General features: G+C 46.7%; 1 protein-coding gene and 1 long non-coding RNA gene across 2 annotated transcripts; both read left to right on the top strand.

Moving 5' to 3' along the window:
• The first annotated feature begins 8,281 nt into the window (after positions 1-8,281).
• LOC112900316 (glutathione S-transferase TCHQD) lies at positions 8,282-10,405 on the top strand. Its single transcript, XM_025969132.1, has 3 exons — positions 8,282-8,712; positions 9,216-9,426; positions 9,524-10,405. The coding sequence occupies exons 2-3, from the start codon at positions 9,218-9,220 to the stop codon at positions 10,110-10,112; spliced, it is 798 nt and encodes a 265-aa protein (XP_025824917.1). The 5' UTR covers positions 8,282-8,712; positions 9,216-9,217; the 3' UTR covers positions 10,113-10,405.
• A 134-nt stretch (positions 10,406-10,539) lies between these two features.
• Positions 10,540-15,681, top strand: LOC112900317. Its single transcript, XR_003230176.1, has 4 exons — positions 10,540-10,561; positions 10,737-10,779; positions 11,583-14,093; positions 15,660-15,681. It is a non-coding gene; the product is annotated as an uncharacterized LOC112900317 (long non-coding RNA).
• Positions 15,682-15,884: the final 203 nt, after the last annotated feature.

Genomic DNA, 15,884 nt, shown 5'->3' with positions numbered 1-15,884 from the left:
AAGCCTAGCTTGTGTTTGGTGTTAGGCTGGATATATATGTGGCCTCCGACACATGAACAGTGACGGCGTCGTCGTCATTATGATGAGATCGTATCCAAACTCATTACACCCCGGTCCAGATGAGCTGGTATTTTGATCTAACATATAGTATTGCGCCGTTCTTCATATCCTATCGTTCTCGTATGTTAATGATCTTGTTTCAGGCCACGCACGCGTTTGGCACACGGCAGACACACTTGATCTGCTCGGGAAGAAGCCGCCACACTTGATGACTGACCTTGTCTTCTCACTCACGTGGCCGATCGTCCCCCCCTGCCGATTCAAGAGACTGAACGTGAGATTAGCGTCGGCGACGGTGGAGAGCGGCGGTGTCTCGCTGCCGGAGGCGAGCGGGAGGAGGGGCTGAGCGCTTCTTCTCCGAGAGCGGTCGACAACCCCAAGCGCGAGATGCGTTTACAGTAGTAAGGCTAACGGTTAGGGTTTAGGGTTGGAAGTAAGGATTTCAATTTTGTGCTCCCCATCTCCAAATGGATTTCTAAGAAGGTCAAGTAACCGGCGGTGAAGGCGGACGGCCTCGGGCATCGGTCGAAGAGTGAAAAGATGTGTCACACTCTCATCTCACGGTAGCGTCACGTCGCCGCGTCCTTTTCAAATACCCAATTTTACTATTTGCAACCGCGCCTCGAGCTAAATACTACAGTGCACCGCCGGTCTCCGGAACACTTCTCCATCAGCTTCCTTCTTCATCAACCAGGTCATTGGAAAATAAAGTGCTAAACTTTAGCACCAGGTCATTGGAAAATAAAGTGCTAAACTTTATTTAAGACTCAAAGAATTTAGTACGGAGTATCAATACTAAATAGATGCTAAAGTTTAGCATTTGAGTTTAATCCATCTAACCAGGCTAAATAAATAAATAGAGCTATCAAAGGCGCTGTACTATTACTGCGCCAGGCAGCTCGCTAATTACTGCGGCGCCCGTTATAAATGTGCTGTCACGTCTCGTCCCCGATCCCGTCCATCGCCGTGTCCTGGCTGCCGGCCAGCGGTACCCGCTTTCTAGAAGCAACGAGGGCGGCGGCGACGGCGGATTGCTAGCCGGGACTGCTGCTACACCAATCAAGCTGCGAGCGTGTCTCTGCCGCCGCGTGGGCACAAGTGCGATCGAACGGGGGGAGACCGATCAGCCGCGAGGAGGAAGAAGACGACGACGGATTGACGGATCGTTGAGGGGGCGGGGCTCGATCATGCCTGCCCGCCAAGCTAGTTTAACCACATGTGTGGCTGTATTGCACCGGTGCCAGCGCCAGGCAGCCACGGCGCGCGGGCTGCTAGCCCTGACGCCTTGCGATCGGTCTGGCCTGGCCTGGCCTGGCCTCAGGTAGCTAGTCAGGTTCAGACTTGAGGCCCTTGGCGCCTTGCGCGCGGGTTAATTCAGGCAGGTAGTAGAGGTGTCCGTCCGGGGCAGTGCTGTCTGTGCAGTGTGCACGAGCTGTACTGTGCGTGGGTGGTCACACTCTTGTACTGTTGCTGCTGAGCAAAACTGCAAAGCTCGGATCCGGGCACTCTCAGCAGTCAGCACTTCAACAGAGCTCTACTACGGTGCGTGCGTGATCCGTGTTTTGACGGTTGGCCTGTCGTCATTCGAGTCCTCTCGAAACCGCGTGTCCTACCCCTACTTGTCGGGGCGTCCGGCCGGACCCACGGCAGCAGGGCTCGGACCCGGACGGGCAGACATCAGAACGCAACCGACGGCCGGCCGCTAGCTGCTTCTGCAAAGGCGAAGCCGCGAGGTGACGCTGACCGATCATGGGACGGTCCAGTCCAGACATCGTCTCGGCTCGGAGCCCACGGCAGCGGAGCACGGCGTCCAGGTCATTCTCAGGGCCGTCAGGCGCGGCCGCGGCCGCCCGGGCGGTGGACACTTGGCTTGCTCGGTGGCACGGGGGTGGTTGGGTGCTTGCGCCTGCGGCCCGCCCATGCCGCCGTCCGCTTCGCGATCGGGACCCCGACGCGCGCCGGGCCGGAGCGCGGGGGCGTGGACCTCGTGCCCCGGCGGCGGCGCATGGACCCCCTGGCACGTTCATACCCGACCCAACCGGCCGGCTGATTAATAGTGGTCTTGGAGCTTCCAATGCTCTCGCGCGATGGTCCAAACTAGCGGTTTAATTTGTTGGTTGGGCTGCCCGTGGGCTTTGTAACCTGCAAGCCCAACAAAGAACATAAAAATTAGTGATTTTTTTAAAAAAATGGTTAAAAAATTAAATTTGTAAAAGGGTGCCGTTTTGGAAATTTTCGGAAAATGGGTGCCTCCCGCCAAATCAACGGGCGGGAGGCGTGGTTTTTCTTATTCGCGAAGAGGCTCCTAAGGTATCCCGCCGGCCCAACGGGCGGGATGTGCCCACTTATTTTTTATTCGAATTTATATTTTACAAACTATTTAAAATTCATACTTTTTTCAAATACAAGATTTATTCGCCATACTCTTTTGTATACATATAAAATTTTAATTTAATTTTACGAAGAAGATTACTGTATCTAAAACTCGTATGAAGATGGTTAAACGATAACGTTTTGCAATGTAGAATCCAAATATTACGATAGTACGATGTATCAACTCATTAAAAATAAAATAGTATCATACAAAAAAACAGTTTAAATATATAGAGTCCACCGAATTAGGAATATCTACTCCGCCTATCCCAGCTCTCGCGCTCTCTTGGTCCTCCCCCCTAGTCCTAGACCGTCGGCGTATATGCCCCTCCGAGTACGTGAGTGCATCTGGAACACGGTGAGGACGAGGTGGAGGAAGCGCCGGCGTGAACGGGTCATCCTGGGACTGTGGAGCTGGAGCGTCATACGTCTGGGAGGGACCAATGATGTCAGGCCAGGCGCCGCCGCCCACCAACTCCGACAAATTGACGGAGCCGCCGTCCCAGCCGTCCCAGTCCGGCACACCGAACAGACCACCGTGTGCAGAAGCTCCCATCGACCAAGCATGCTGGGTATCGACCACCGACGGGAGAGACGTTCCTGGAGCATATGCGCCAAACGTCTGAGGCTCTATTCTTGCAGGAGGAGGCCCCATTACCATCGAGTGCATGACTATAAAAACAAACGAAATTAGTCGTGTAAATCAAAGTTGATCAAAATGGTAATTATAAAGGACTTACAGCTCGAACTGGCGGCAGTACCGCTGGACGCTGCGTGCGGTGTTGTAGAGGTAGACGGGCCAGCTGTGTACACGTGGGCGGACGCATAAGATGAACTGGAGGCCACTACGTCGTCTCTGCTGCAACACGTCAGTGCACGTAACGCCCGCGTCAAGTTGTCATGAATCCGACAAAAGCTCTCTTTGTACTGTGCGTCCGGTACACGTACTCCACGTTCAAACAACGTGATCTGAGATGCAGCTTCGACCTCTGCGCAGTTGATCAGATCGATCTGCATGAGTAATGGGAAGCAGAGTAATATTATTATCGATTTTTTTAAAAAAGATTTAATAATTGAAGTTGCGAAAGACATACCGCGCCACGCTGCGCCTGATCACAATACAAGGGATACGTGTCTGAAATGGTCAGCGGGTGCTGATGCTTCGCATCATCAATACGTGAAAGAGTGACGTACGGACGCGTGCGAGTGAGGTACCAGTGGAGGTATGCGCCGTAAGACGCCTCTGTGTATGACTGCGGCTCGTCCCACGTATCGTCAGGTGCGTCTAGCCACCCTCCTACGTACTCCTGCAGCTTGATAACCCAGTTGACTTCGTTGGCATGATATCCCCTGCGCGAATATCTGTTGCAAATATTTGGAAGACAACATTATTTTATGATAACGGTTATATAATTAATAGAAAATGAGTTATCACAAACTTACTCGTGTACGCTGCACGGCACGGCCTGGAACGCTCGGGGTAGGAGAGGGAAGTGCTGTCGTCGCTCGAACTGCCTCATCACTTGCTCGACGCAGTACGGCTCCACGACAATATCGAACACTAGGTTTGCCTTTGTGAGCCAGTACGCCTTATCAAGCGTGCAGAGGGAGGACAACCCGTGCGGCGCACGTGTCTGGACAGCCGCAGCGGTGTACGGGGTCCAGATGACATCCTGTGGCCGCATCCGATCAAATTCAGACACGAACTGCGGGTATGCTTTTCGGACTTGCCGATGTGTCCAGCTCATCTGCAAAATTACACAACTGCGTCGGTACTTTGCATATACAGAAATATACAACAGTAAATTAAAGAGCTTACCCGTCGATCGGTCCAAAGCGAACCCATCGTGGGGCTATCCTCATGCCACAGCCCATACATCTCGGGCGGATAAGGCTCCTCGCTGATTAGGGGACGTGCTATGGCGAATCGCTCGTACGACCATAGCTGCAGCAGAAGTGGACAGCCTGTGATGACGGCGGTCCTCTCCATCTTGAAACAGGTCTGGCAAAGTGAAAGCATCAAGGTCCCTAAATTATATTTTGGTAATTAATGAAAACTATAAGTGGACTAACTGCTTTCAATGAGATTTATGAGTGTAGGATGATCCATAAATGAATAGTTGAAAAGAAGCAAATGGCGCAACGATCTAAGAAGAGACTCAAAATGGACAGCTCAATGCAAAGATATAACATAGGGATTTTATTTTTGCCGGTCCAAAGAAGAGTAGAGAAGAACTCAACTGGATTTTTAGGCTAAATAGCCGTACTATTAAGAGGGGTCGATGTTAGTTTGCTCGGAAATTTTCTAAGTGCCCTATGATCAAGTCTTTGCATTGCATACCATGAGAAACATGGCACATGAGAGAAAAGATGCACACATAACGAGAATTCCTGCACTTCACGCCTGAACCGGACAGTCCGGCTCATTAGACCAGACAGTCCGGCACCCCCGGACAGTCCGGTTGCTGACGGCGGACAGTCCGATTTGTCTCCAGCATCTGAGACAGAAGGTTTCGTCCAACCGGACTGTCCGGCCCTGTATGGCGGACTATCCGGTTAGGCTGTAACGGCTAGTTCAGACCACGCCGTTTTTGCAACCGTTGACCATTGGGGGAGCAAGCGGACTGTCAGCCAGAGTCACAAAAAATCCACCAACTCCTCCAAACAGCTAGTTTGTGTTGGTAGGCTATATATACTCACCCCTTGGCTGCATAAGAGCTCTCTTAGCACTTGAGAAAGATACTAGAACATCCTTGAGCTCTCATTCACTCCTCTCTCACTCACCATTGCTTAGTGATCACATTCTTGTGAGTTGGAGAGTGTTTAGTGCATTGCATCAAAGAGGTTGATCATTGAGGCACTAGTTGGATTCCAAGCAAGCATCGTTGGCTTGTTACTCTTGGAGGTTGCCGCCTCCTAGACGGCTTGGAGATCGTGTGTGCCACCGAGCACTTAAAAGGAGTTTGTGAAGGTGCCGTGGCCAAGTTTGTGAGAGGCTGAGCTCGCCTCGCCGGAGCGGTGAAGAGCATCTTAGTGGAACCGAGGTTTGGAGAGGTTCTTTGATCGATTGGCTCAAAGACTAAGTGAAGACTTGGTAGAGGAGCAATCGAGTTCATTGAATCCACCTCAACGTGGATTAGGGGTGACCGGCAAGTCATCGACACCACGGGATAAATTCTTGCATCTTGAGTATTGTTTCTTATCTTGCAATTCTTTACCGCATCTACTCTTGTGCAAGTTTACATTTTCTAGATTCTAGCTTTGATTGATCACCCTAGGTTGCAAACCCAACTTAGCTCAACTTAGGCTAGAAATTTAATTCTCTGGTTGTACTAATTAAATTTCCCCTAAGTGCTTTGTTTTTTAGTTAAAACCGTCTATTCACCCCCCCTTTAGCCGGTGTCCTTGATCCTACACAAAGGCCTCGGTACATGGCAGCAAGCACTGCCGATCCCCAGCTCCACCTAGATACCTGGCCCGGCTCCGCATCCGCAATCGCGCGCGCGTACTGGATGAGAACCTTATCCACATAGTTGCCACTAGAGTTGCAGAAAAGAGCTCAGCCGAACAACCACAACAGATATGCCTCCAGGCAACGCGACACCTCGTACTGCCCAGCCAGAGGGTGGAGATCCTGAGCCTAAAATATATTTGTTCAATGCTTAGAGGTAGTTATATATGATTAAATTAAATTAATTAAAAATAATTGTACGTACCCTATATTGTATTACCCAACCCTAGGCGGGGTCGGGCGCGTCAGGTACGTCCAAAAAATATAGCGGGTTAACTGGAGCAAACCGCTCCTGAAGCTCCGCCCTCCAGGTAGGTGGCACGGCAACCGGGCCAACAGCTTCACCCGCAATGGGAAGCTCGAGCAGGTACGACACGTCCTGCAATGTAGGGGCCATCTCCCCGCACGGCATGTGGAACGTGTGCGTCTCTGGACGCCACCTGTCCGCCAACGCCGCAAGTAGAGAGCGGTCCAGCTGCATCCGCTTCTTGGCGCCACCGTCTTGGCCGTCACCGGCCTGAAGCATACGTGCGAGTGGCAGCAAACCAGCGTCACGTAACTTGTATATTTTGCATTATGGTTACAATTGTCGTACAAGCAATATATTCATTTCATAAAAATATACAAAATATCAACTGTCAAGCCAGCGGTCGTCCAGGTGCAACAACTCATTTGCTACACGAGGGCGCAACTCGTGAAGCTGCTGCCCCTCCACCGCTGCCAGGTACGACCTGTGCTGTTCGTCGGTGTTCGCGTCAAGGAGCTCTGGTGTCTGTGCCATATTTGCATGAAAAATATAACTACCCTAAGAAATATTTCTAAAAACTATTGAAAATACTAAAAACTATTCAAAATATAACTATCCTAAGAAATATTCCTAAAAACAATTGAAAATACTAAAAACTATTCAAAATATAACTACCCTAAGAAATATTTCTAAAACTATTGAAAATACTAAAAACTATTCAAAATATAACTACCCTAAGAAATATTTCTAAAACTATTAAAAATACTAAAAACTATTCAAAATATAACTACCCTAAGAAATAGTTCTAAAAACTATTCAAAATACTAAAATCTATTCAAAATATAACTACCCTAAGAAATATTTCTAAAAACTATTCAAAATATAACTACCCTAAGAAATATTCCTAAAAACTATTGAAAATACTAAAAACTATTCAAAATATAACTACCTAAAAAATATTTCCTAGATTATGGTTATTTTCAAGTAGTTACACGACTAGAACGAGAATATACCTCCAAACCGACGTGTGAACAGGGCTTCGCCGCTTCCTCTCCTCTCTTCCTCTTCTCCCTTTCTTTTTTTCCTAATTTTTGCTGAATAATATAAAAATTTGGGGGTAGGTGGGGGCTTATATAGTGGTGGTGGAACGTCCCGCCCGTTGGGCGGGCGGGATGCCTCTCTGGGAAACCTCCCGCCCGTTGGTCGGGCTGGATGCCCCTCGGGGGACCTCCCGCCCGTTGGAGGGATGGGATGCCGCCGCGGCCGCGTCAGGGGCCTCTTCGCAAATAAGAAAAGTTTCTTATTCGCGAAGAGCCTCTCGGGAGGGGCCTGGGAAAAGTTTTGGGACCTCCCGCCCGTTGATCGGACGGGTGGCACCCATTTTTTGAAAAACTTCCAAAATGGCACCCTTTTTCGAATTTAATTTTTTAACCTTTTTTTAAAAAAGTCAAAATTAGTAGGGATCAAAAGAAACAGGGCCCATTTAAAAAAGATGAGGAAAAGAAAGGGAACCGAACCGTAGGACCAACCGAAAATACGACTTTCTATGGGGAAAAAAGGAGGGGAAAAAATGTCTACGCCATCTTTCGGTGTCCTGGCCCGGCCTCCCGTGCCAATACAAAACGCCATGCGTCAGCTTCACGCCGTCACCAGACACCGAACAGAGCGAAATTTTGCAAATCAAAATGGGGAAAACAAAATCATTCGCAACACTCTACGCATGCCATGCTGTTTCCTTTCCCTTGCAGGTTGCAGCAGCGGCGCCATCCCCCGCTTCCCGCGGGAGACAGACCTTGAACTCGAACCCGGCCACGGGCCAGCCTGGCGAAAGCGCAGAACCAATCATTCCTTCCTCCTGGCCGGCCGGAGCAGCCGGCGACTGGAATGATGAGACGGAAGCCGGTGGCCCGTGCCAGCTGCGTTGCCACCGCGGCGTCCGTCGGTGAGGGCGGCACGGGCCGGGACGGCCCCCAACACCACACACACACACACACACACGGAGACGGACCCGGGGATGCGACGGCAACTCAGCGTGCCTGGCTGGCGTAACCGTCACGTCGGGTCGTCGACGCTGACGCGACCCGACCGACCCGCAGGCCCCGCCGCACTCTGCTGTGCGAAGTGCGCATGGGATAGGATAATCAGCCGGCCGGGGCCGGTGGCCACCGACCAGGCGACCAGGTAGAGGCGAGTCAGCGACGACGGGAACGAGCGGGCAGAGTGAGTTCCTGGGAGGAAGGAGGCGTTGCGCGGACGCACGAAAAGAAACAGCCTTTTGCGTCCAGATCACACCGAGAGCGTGCCAGTGAGGAAGGGCGAGCGAATCCAAGCGTACGCCGCCCAGCCCAGCCGCCCGAAACGGCGGCGGAGTCCCCCCGAAACCGCACCAGCGGCCACCAGCGCACCAAAACCCCGCCCGCCCGGTGCCCGCTCTGCAGCCTCCCGTCGCCGGCCTTCGCGAAGCCTCTCCAGCCTCCTGTCGCCGTCGCCTGCGCCTCCGCCTCCGCCTCCGCGCCTGGAGGTATCGCTCCTTCGTTCCCGTATTCGGCTGGTTGGGTTCGGGGTCGGATTTGGCGGTTGTTGTGGGGGTTCCCTTCTGTTCTTCGACAAATGAGCGGTTTCCCCCCTTTTCGTCGAGGGTGCCTGTGGCCTGTAGGGGTTTCGTGGCTCTTATGATTCGTGCGTGGTCCATACAAGTGCCGCGCGGTTGGCAATCAAAACCATGGTTTCTGTTATGGTTTGTGTTGATGAACTCTGTTGTCGAGATTGAGAGAAACAGTGCGTGCTCATGGCGTGGCTCGCTGAATAACACGAGCCGCTGGAGAATACACAAAACAAACTACCAATTAACTAGCCTTTTTATTTGTATTCAATTTGTCTATCTGCCACTTTGTGACGATAATTTATAGGTCCACAAATCCTAAAACACTAGTTAGTTTAGATGAATTGCGCTGTGGTTCATGGTATTCCTGAGACTGATTGTCGTGAGGTGGTATTAATACTCAATCGCATCATCCGCTGCAGCGATGCAGCTGTACCACCACCCCTATTCTCTGGACAGTCAGAAAGTGCGGATGGCGCTGGAAGAGAAGGGCATCGACTACACCTCCTACCATGTCAACCCGCTCACGGGCAAAAACATGAATGTGGACTTCTTCCGCATGAACCCGTCCGCCAAGCTCCCTGTCTTCCAGAACGGCGCTCATGTCATCTATCGTGCCATCGATATCATTCAGTACGTTCTTCATTCACATTGGGCGCATACCTGAAACTTGTACATTTTTCTACTGCTCTTGAAGCAGCAATGCTTTATTCGCTTTATGTTTCCATAGGTACATAGACAGACTTGCGGTGCATTTGAGTGGCGAAATCCCCCCTGTGAATACTGTGGTTCACCAATGGATGCAGAAAGTTGATGCTTGGAATCCTAAGATGTTCACCCTCACGCACACCCCGGTCAAGTACCGTGCGTTTGTCTCCAAGTTCATAAGGCGGGTGTTGATTGCTCGCATGGCTGAGGCCCCTGATCTAGCTAGCATGTACCATGTCAAGCTCCGTGCGGCTTACGAGACCGATGACAAAGTAAAGGACCCTGAAATCATGAGGCAAAGTGAGGAAGAACTGAGCAAACTCCTTGATGATGTTGAAGATCAGCTCAGCAAGACCAAATACCTCGCTGGCGATGACTTCTCACCTGCTGATTCTATGTTCATCCCTATTCTTGCGCGCATAACTCTTCTGGACCTTGATGAGGAATACATCAACTGCAGACCCAAGATACTTGAGTACTACAATTTGGTGAAGCACCGGCCAAGCTACAAGGTTGCCATTGGCAAGTACTTCAATGGGTGGAAGAAGTACCGGACTCTCTTCAAGACATCGTTCTTCCTTTGCGTTCGGACCTTGTTCAGGAGGTACTAGATAGCCCAGCAGCTGCATAGCTGAGTCCATACCTTGTAACCGCCATGTACAGTGAGTTAGGCTAAAAAAATGTATTCTGCATATCTTCCATGTGTTTTTCTTATGGTCCTGAGTTTTGTTTTCACTTGTGAAAGCAAATGCATTTGTTCGCTTGTATATTTCCGCTTCATGTTGTACGCAGAACTGCAGATAATAGGATTTGTATACAGAATAGGCCTAAGTATACATTTCGGTTTTGTCATTGTTATAGTCCAGTTCCAGTCTATGTCTGATATAAATTGTTGTTAACTTGATTTTGGTACACCACTACCATTATCACTCTTCTGCTTCATTTTTTACTGTCCTTTTGTTTCCTTCATGTATAACTTGGCGAAATTGTTATGCCTTTTTAACTTCAAGCTTCTAATTCTTTAAAGGAGAATGCTATCCCTGGTACTGTACTGCACAAGGTACGTTATACCCTTCTTTCTCCTTCAGTCCTAACACCATTTATACTTCACTGCAAATTCCATGATCCATTTTCTTCACCATTCAAAGTCAGGCCTTAATACTGGTTGGCTTTTTAGATATGGCCATATGAGTAACCATGAGATCTCCCGCACATGCTCTACATTTACAATGCAGGAAAGGGCCTGGCAACAAGCTACAATGACGCACCATGGGACAGGTCTGTACTTTGTTTTCTCTACATTTATCCAGAGTGCACTACAGGCCTATATATACCTCGGAGGCTGGCTCTGTTCAACGATTCAAGGTTCTTGCTTGGGAGCATATGCATGCTGTAGGACTTGAGAGCAAGTCGGGAAGAGGAAGAAAGAGAGGGCCTAAGAGCAGTGGGAATGGGAACATAGAGGAAAGCCCAACCTGTTTGTTTCCTCCTCCAGCAACAGAGGTGGAAGCTAATCTTGGTTCGGTATTTCCCAATGCCTCCCATTCCTATTGTTCTTTGGCGCTCCTTCCTTTTCCCTTTGGCTTGCTGTTTAATTGGTTTAGTAGACTAAACCAAACTATGCACCTATTTGGATGATTTGAACTCGAGGTGAGTGTGGAAGAGGAAGAAAAGAGGGCCTAGGAGCAATGGGCATGGGAACATAGAGGAAGGCCTAGGATGCAGAGATCATTTTGAGTCTTCCTGATGCCTCCCATGCCTGTTGTTCTTGGGTGCTCCTTCCTCTTCCTTTCATCTTACACGATACAAAAAAAAGATAAATGGTGTTATTTCTTTTAAAAGCGGTCTAATATTGTTATTCACATGACAATTTTCATTTTCTTTGTTTCTCTAGTAAGATTCAATTCATGCATAATTTAAGATGATGACTTTGTTAATTATAATTATTTCAGTTTCAGATTCATTGGCATGTTAGTCCACTGATAAGTTAAGATGATGGCTTGACTGTTTGGCTATGGCCAGCACACCAGATTATGTTCTAATTCCATTTTCATTGAGAAATGTTCTAATTTCATTTGCAGGATAATATAAGCACATAATTGTGAAGTGTTCTGGACATAATTACATACTCCACCAAGATTTGTGAAGTAGTAGTTATGAAAACTGGCTAGCGCATGAAATCTTGTCAGGAAGATATATAAGTATGTTATTTCACGGAACATGCCACATGTATTTGCAACTAACTTTTCTTCTATGAATAAGGATCGCAAAGCAGAGTGAAAAAAAGACAATGATGATACACATGACATAAACATTGTACTTTGACGCTATTTGAATCAGTGAACACAGCACAATCAATAATTAGCAACTACCCTGCCAAATTTGAATCAAATGACCCAGAAATGCTGACATGTTTTGGCCTTCCAAGTTACCAATGGATTGTAGTTTATAGTATCTGATAGTAATTGGAAAAAAAGTATCTGATAGTTTTATCAATTGTGAAATAATTTTTTCTTCCTTTCGTTTTGAGGAAAAGGAAACTGGGGAGTTCCGTGTGAGATGTTCTAATAAGTGGAAGAAAGTCAAATTGATAGCTATGTTTTCTTGTACATAATTTGAACTTTTTGTTGCTAGCCTGAACAATTATTGGTTTTGCATTTACATAACCAGTGATTACAGTTCTCCTGCTTCCTGGTTCCAGCAATGACAGTTATCACTGTTTTATTATTGTTTGCTCTTAACCTGAATTATACAGCTCTCCTTTTATGTTTGAACAGTTACAGTTGTCAGTGTCTTGTTGTTTGCTTTGGTTATAATGTGCTAAGTTCTTATGAATTTTAATTTATAGCATCTAATTGCTTTTAAACAGCATGTGTTATCACTGATGTGGGGTGTGTTTCCATTGGTTCTCCTTCCTCTTCCTTCAGCTCACACAACATCAACAATACACAAGATGAGGGGTGTGTTTCCATTGCTGATCTGGCCATTTTTCCTCGATGATTATTTGGCATGACTCTCTACCTTCTTAGCTTATGATGATGGTTTGGTTAATTGTAATATTCATATTCTTTGGCATCATTGAGTCTTGTGCATAAATTAAGATAATGACATGCTTAGTCTATGCATAGATTAAGATGATGGTTTGTTCAGTACCACACGTTTGCCTACAAGTTCTTATGGTATTTGATTGCTCATATTGCAGAAGCCCCTGATTTGACTTGCATGTACTATGGCAAGCTCCGTGAAGCATATGATATGGAAGGCAAGGACCCTAACATCATGAAGTAAACAAGCAAAACTGAGCAAACTGCTCAATCATGTTGAAACACAGCTCAATAAAACAAAATATCGGGCTGGTGATGAATTGTCATTGTCACCTGCTGATTTGATGTTTGTTCATATTCTCACACATGTAACTTTTCTGGATCTTGATGAGAAATGCATCAGCTCCAGACCCAGGAAACTTGGGGCACTAGGGCCTGTTTGGTATCCTGCCTAACGTGCTACAGTTTGCCTAACTTTTCTGCCTAAGGTTAGTTCTTCAATTTGGACGACTAAAGTTAGGCAAGTTGTGGCGCCTTAGGCAGGATACCAAACAGGCCCTAAACTTTGGTGAAGCTGCTGCCCGGCTACAAGGTAGCAATTGGCAAGTACTCAGCATCTGGAACGAGTACCAGGCTCTCTTCGAGACCTTGTTCCTGAAATGTGGTTGGCTGTTCCATAGCTGAATTGATTCCTCATAAATCGATGTGGACAGTAGTTTAGGATGAAATATGACTTGTAAATCTTCATATTATTTGCTATGAAGGGATTGTCCCTGAGTTCTTTTTTGTCTCATGTGTTCCTTTTTCGGTTTTTCCTGTATATTTCTCAATATCTGCTGTCATGTTGTGGACAGACTAGTAACAGACCATTTACATTTGCGTTTTGCTAATGTGTAATATCTTTATCCATTGGTTAATCATACTTTATTACTTGTTCCAGAGCATTTCGTGTCTGAAATTACCTGTTGTTGGGTTGATTTCAAGTTTCAACAGTGGCAGTTGGCACCATCCTGTTTGCTTTCTTCTATAATTTTCAGAAGTCTTTATTGCTTTTTTTTTAGCTTCTAGATTATAAATGTTCTGAAGTGGCATACTATCCCCAAACCTAAACTCTACCAAGGATACAGCTTAACTGGCATATGGTATATTATCTCCTCTCTTTCTCCCAGTGCTCTTAGTTTTAATTGCAAGTTTCTTCACCCATTTTTTCCCGTTCCATGTGTAGGGCTTAATACTGCTTGTGGTTGGCCCATTAAGATAGACATATGGGTATACACTATGCAGAGGATCTCCTGCACGTGCCCCCTTCCCTATTGGCAGGTCTGTACTCTGTTTTCTCTACATAATGTTTTCCCAGTGTACAACACAGGTCTATATATACCTCAGCCAAAGTTTTTGTCCAGCAATCTCTTTGCTGCGAAGCTTATGGAAATTTGTAGCTGTAGGATTTGAGAGTGAGCTGGGAAGAGGAAGAGAGGGTCTAAGAGCAGTGGGAATGGGAACATGGAGGAAAGCCTAGCCTGTCTGTTTCCTCCTCCAGCAACAGAGGTGGAAGCTCGGTTCGGTGTTTCCCGATGCCTCCCATTCCTATCGTTCTTAAGCACTCCATCCTTTTGCTTCTGGCTTGCTGTGTAATTTTTTTACTAAGTAACCATATTATACACCTATTGGGATGATTTGAACTTGAGGGTGAGCATGGAAGAGGAAGAAAAGAGGGTCTAAGAGCAGTGGGCATGGGAACATGGAGGAAGGCCTATGAGGTGTAAATCCATTTTGGGTCTTCCTGATGCCTCCCATGCCTATCGTTCTTAGGTGCTCCTTCCTCTTCCTTTTGGATCACACAACAGAGAGGATGAGTGGTGCGTTTTGATTCCTCATTTGGCACTTTTTTCTTTTATGTTTGTTTTGGCATGCCTCAGTAGATGCATAATTAATGGTGATGGCTTTGCTTACTGGAATGTTTTCAATTTCATATTCTTTGGCATGTTTAGTCACAGATAAGCTAAAGGTTATGGCTTAGCTAGATAGCCAATAGTCTTCAAGTTTCAGAATCCACTAGCACAATTATACAACTGCTTAATATTGACTGTTCTGAACATGAACACATCTCACACCAACATTTATCAGCTAACAAAGGAATAAGAAACTGGCTAGCACACCCTTGAATTTAATAGGAAGGGGACACGGAAATATAATTTGGCAGAAAATATGATGTTATGCATTTTCCGCCAACTTATCTTTAACCAAGGACGCAAATAAAGTAGAGAGAAACGAAGATGATGAAACACATGACATGAACATTGTACTCTGACTCTAGTCTGTAGCACGAACAAAATTAGCAACTGCCCTGCAAAATTTGAACCAAATGAGCTACACTCAGATCAGACAAGCTTGGGGCATATCAACCAAATGGACCAAGTGGTCTGGGTAAGTTTACAAGAAACAAACATGGCAGGTAGAAGAGATTGTTATACTATTTGTGGAATAATATTCCTTTTCTTTCTGATATGGAGTGGGTTAGGACTGCAATAGAGAGATGACTGAGGAACCGAGCCTAGCTTAGTTGGTTGAAGCCATGGATGTACGCCCAGACTATCCGAGTTCAGTCCTTGTCAAGGCGAATTTGGGTGCATATTTCTTCTTAATTAAAAAGTCACCTAGTTCTCCTAGGTTGGTCGAGTTCCTTTTTTAGAGAATGGTTGGACAGGGTCCTAAGACCACATCACAGCAAAGAATTTTCCTTATTGATCCTTGCTTAACTTCAATGAGAGATTAGCCTGGCGTATGCATAGCCAGACCTAATACAAGGTACTAACTAATGAAAGCAACAAACTAGCAGCCTTAGCTAACCGACCTGATATGATTAATTGACAATTAAGAAAATTAAACAGCCTAATGATGAAACAGCACATTTGAGATCCTTGTGAAATGCACTAATAAATGGAGAAACATCAAATTGGTATCTAAGTTTTCTTGTAGACTTTGAACCTTTCATATTTGAAATAGGCAACCTGGGCTTCTTGTTACTAGCCTGACCATTTCTTATTTTTCAACTTTGATAATGGCCACTGTCTTGTTGCTTTTGCTCTTAGCCTGAACTATTACATTTTGCAGCTCTCCTGCTTTCAGGTTTCAACAGTGATAGTTGTCACCACCTTTTGCTTTATTTATAATGTGGTCATGTGGACAAGTTCATGTTAACCTTGACGTCGTACCCTGCCCACAATTAAAATGCATAAGGTATGCCATCTCCTCACTGCTCTCATTCTTAAATGCAAATTTCTTCACTTTTGTTCTAATCTAAATGCTGGCCTTAATACTGGTTCTCTTGTTAGGTAT

The sequence above is a fragment of the Panicum hallii genome, chromosome 7 (genome assembly GCF_002211085.1).
Source record: "Panicum hallii strain FIL2 chromosome 7, PHallii_v3.1, whole genome shotgun sequence".
NCBI lineage: Eukaryota > Viridiplantae > Streptophyta > Magnoliopsida > Poales > Poaceae > Panicum > Panicum hallii.
Note: the sequence above shows the minus strand (reverse complement) of the source record. Positions and strands in the feature narration are given on the sequence as shown.

Coding starts and splice junctions, on each gene's coding strand:
- LOC112900316 (XM_025969132.1), top strand. CDS start 9,218: ATGCAGCTGTACCACCACCCCTATTCTCTGGACAGTCAGAAAGTGCGG. Junction 9,427..9,523: donor CGTGCCATCGATATCATTCA/GTACGTTCTTCA, acceptor ATGTTTCCATAG/GTACATAGACAGACTTGCGG.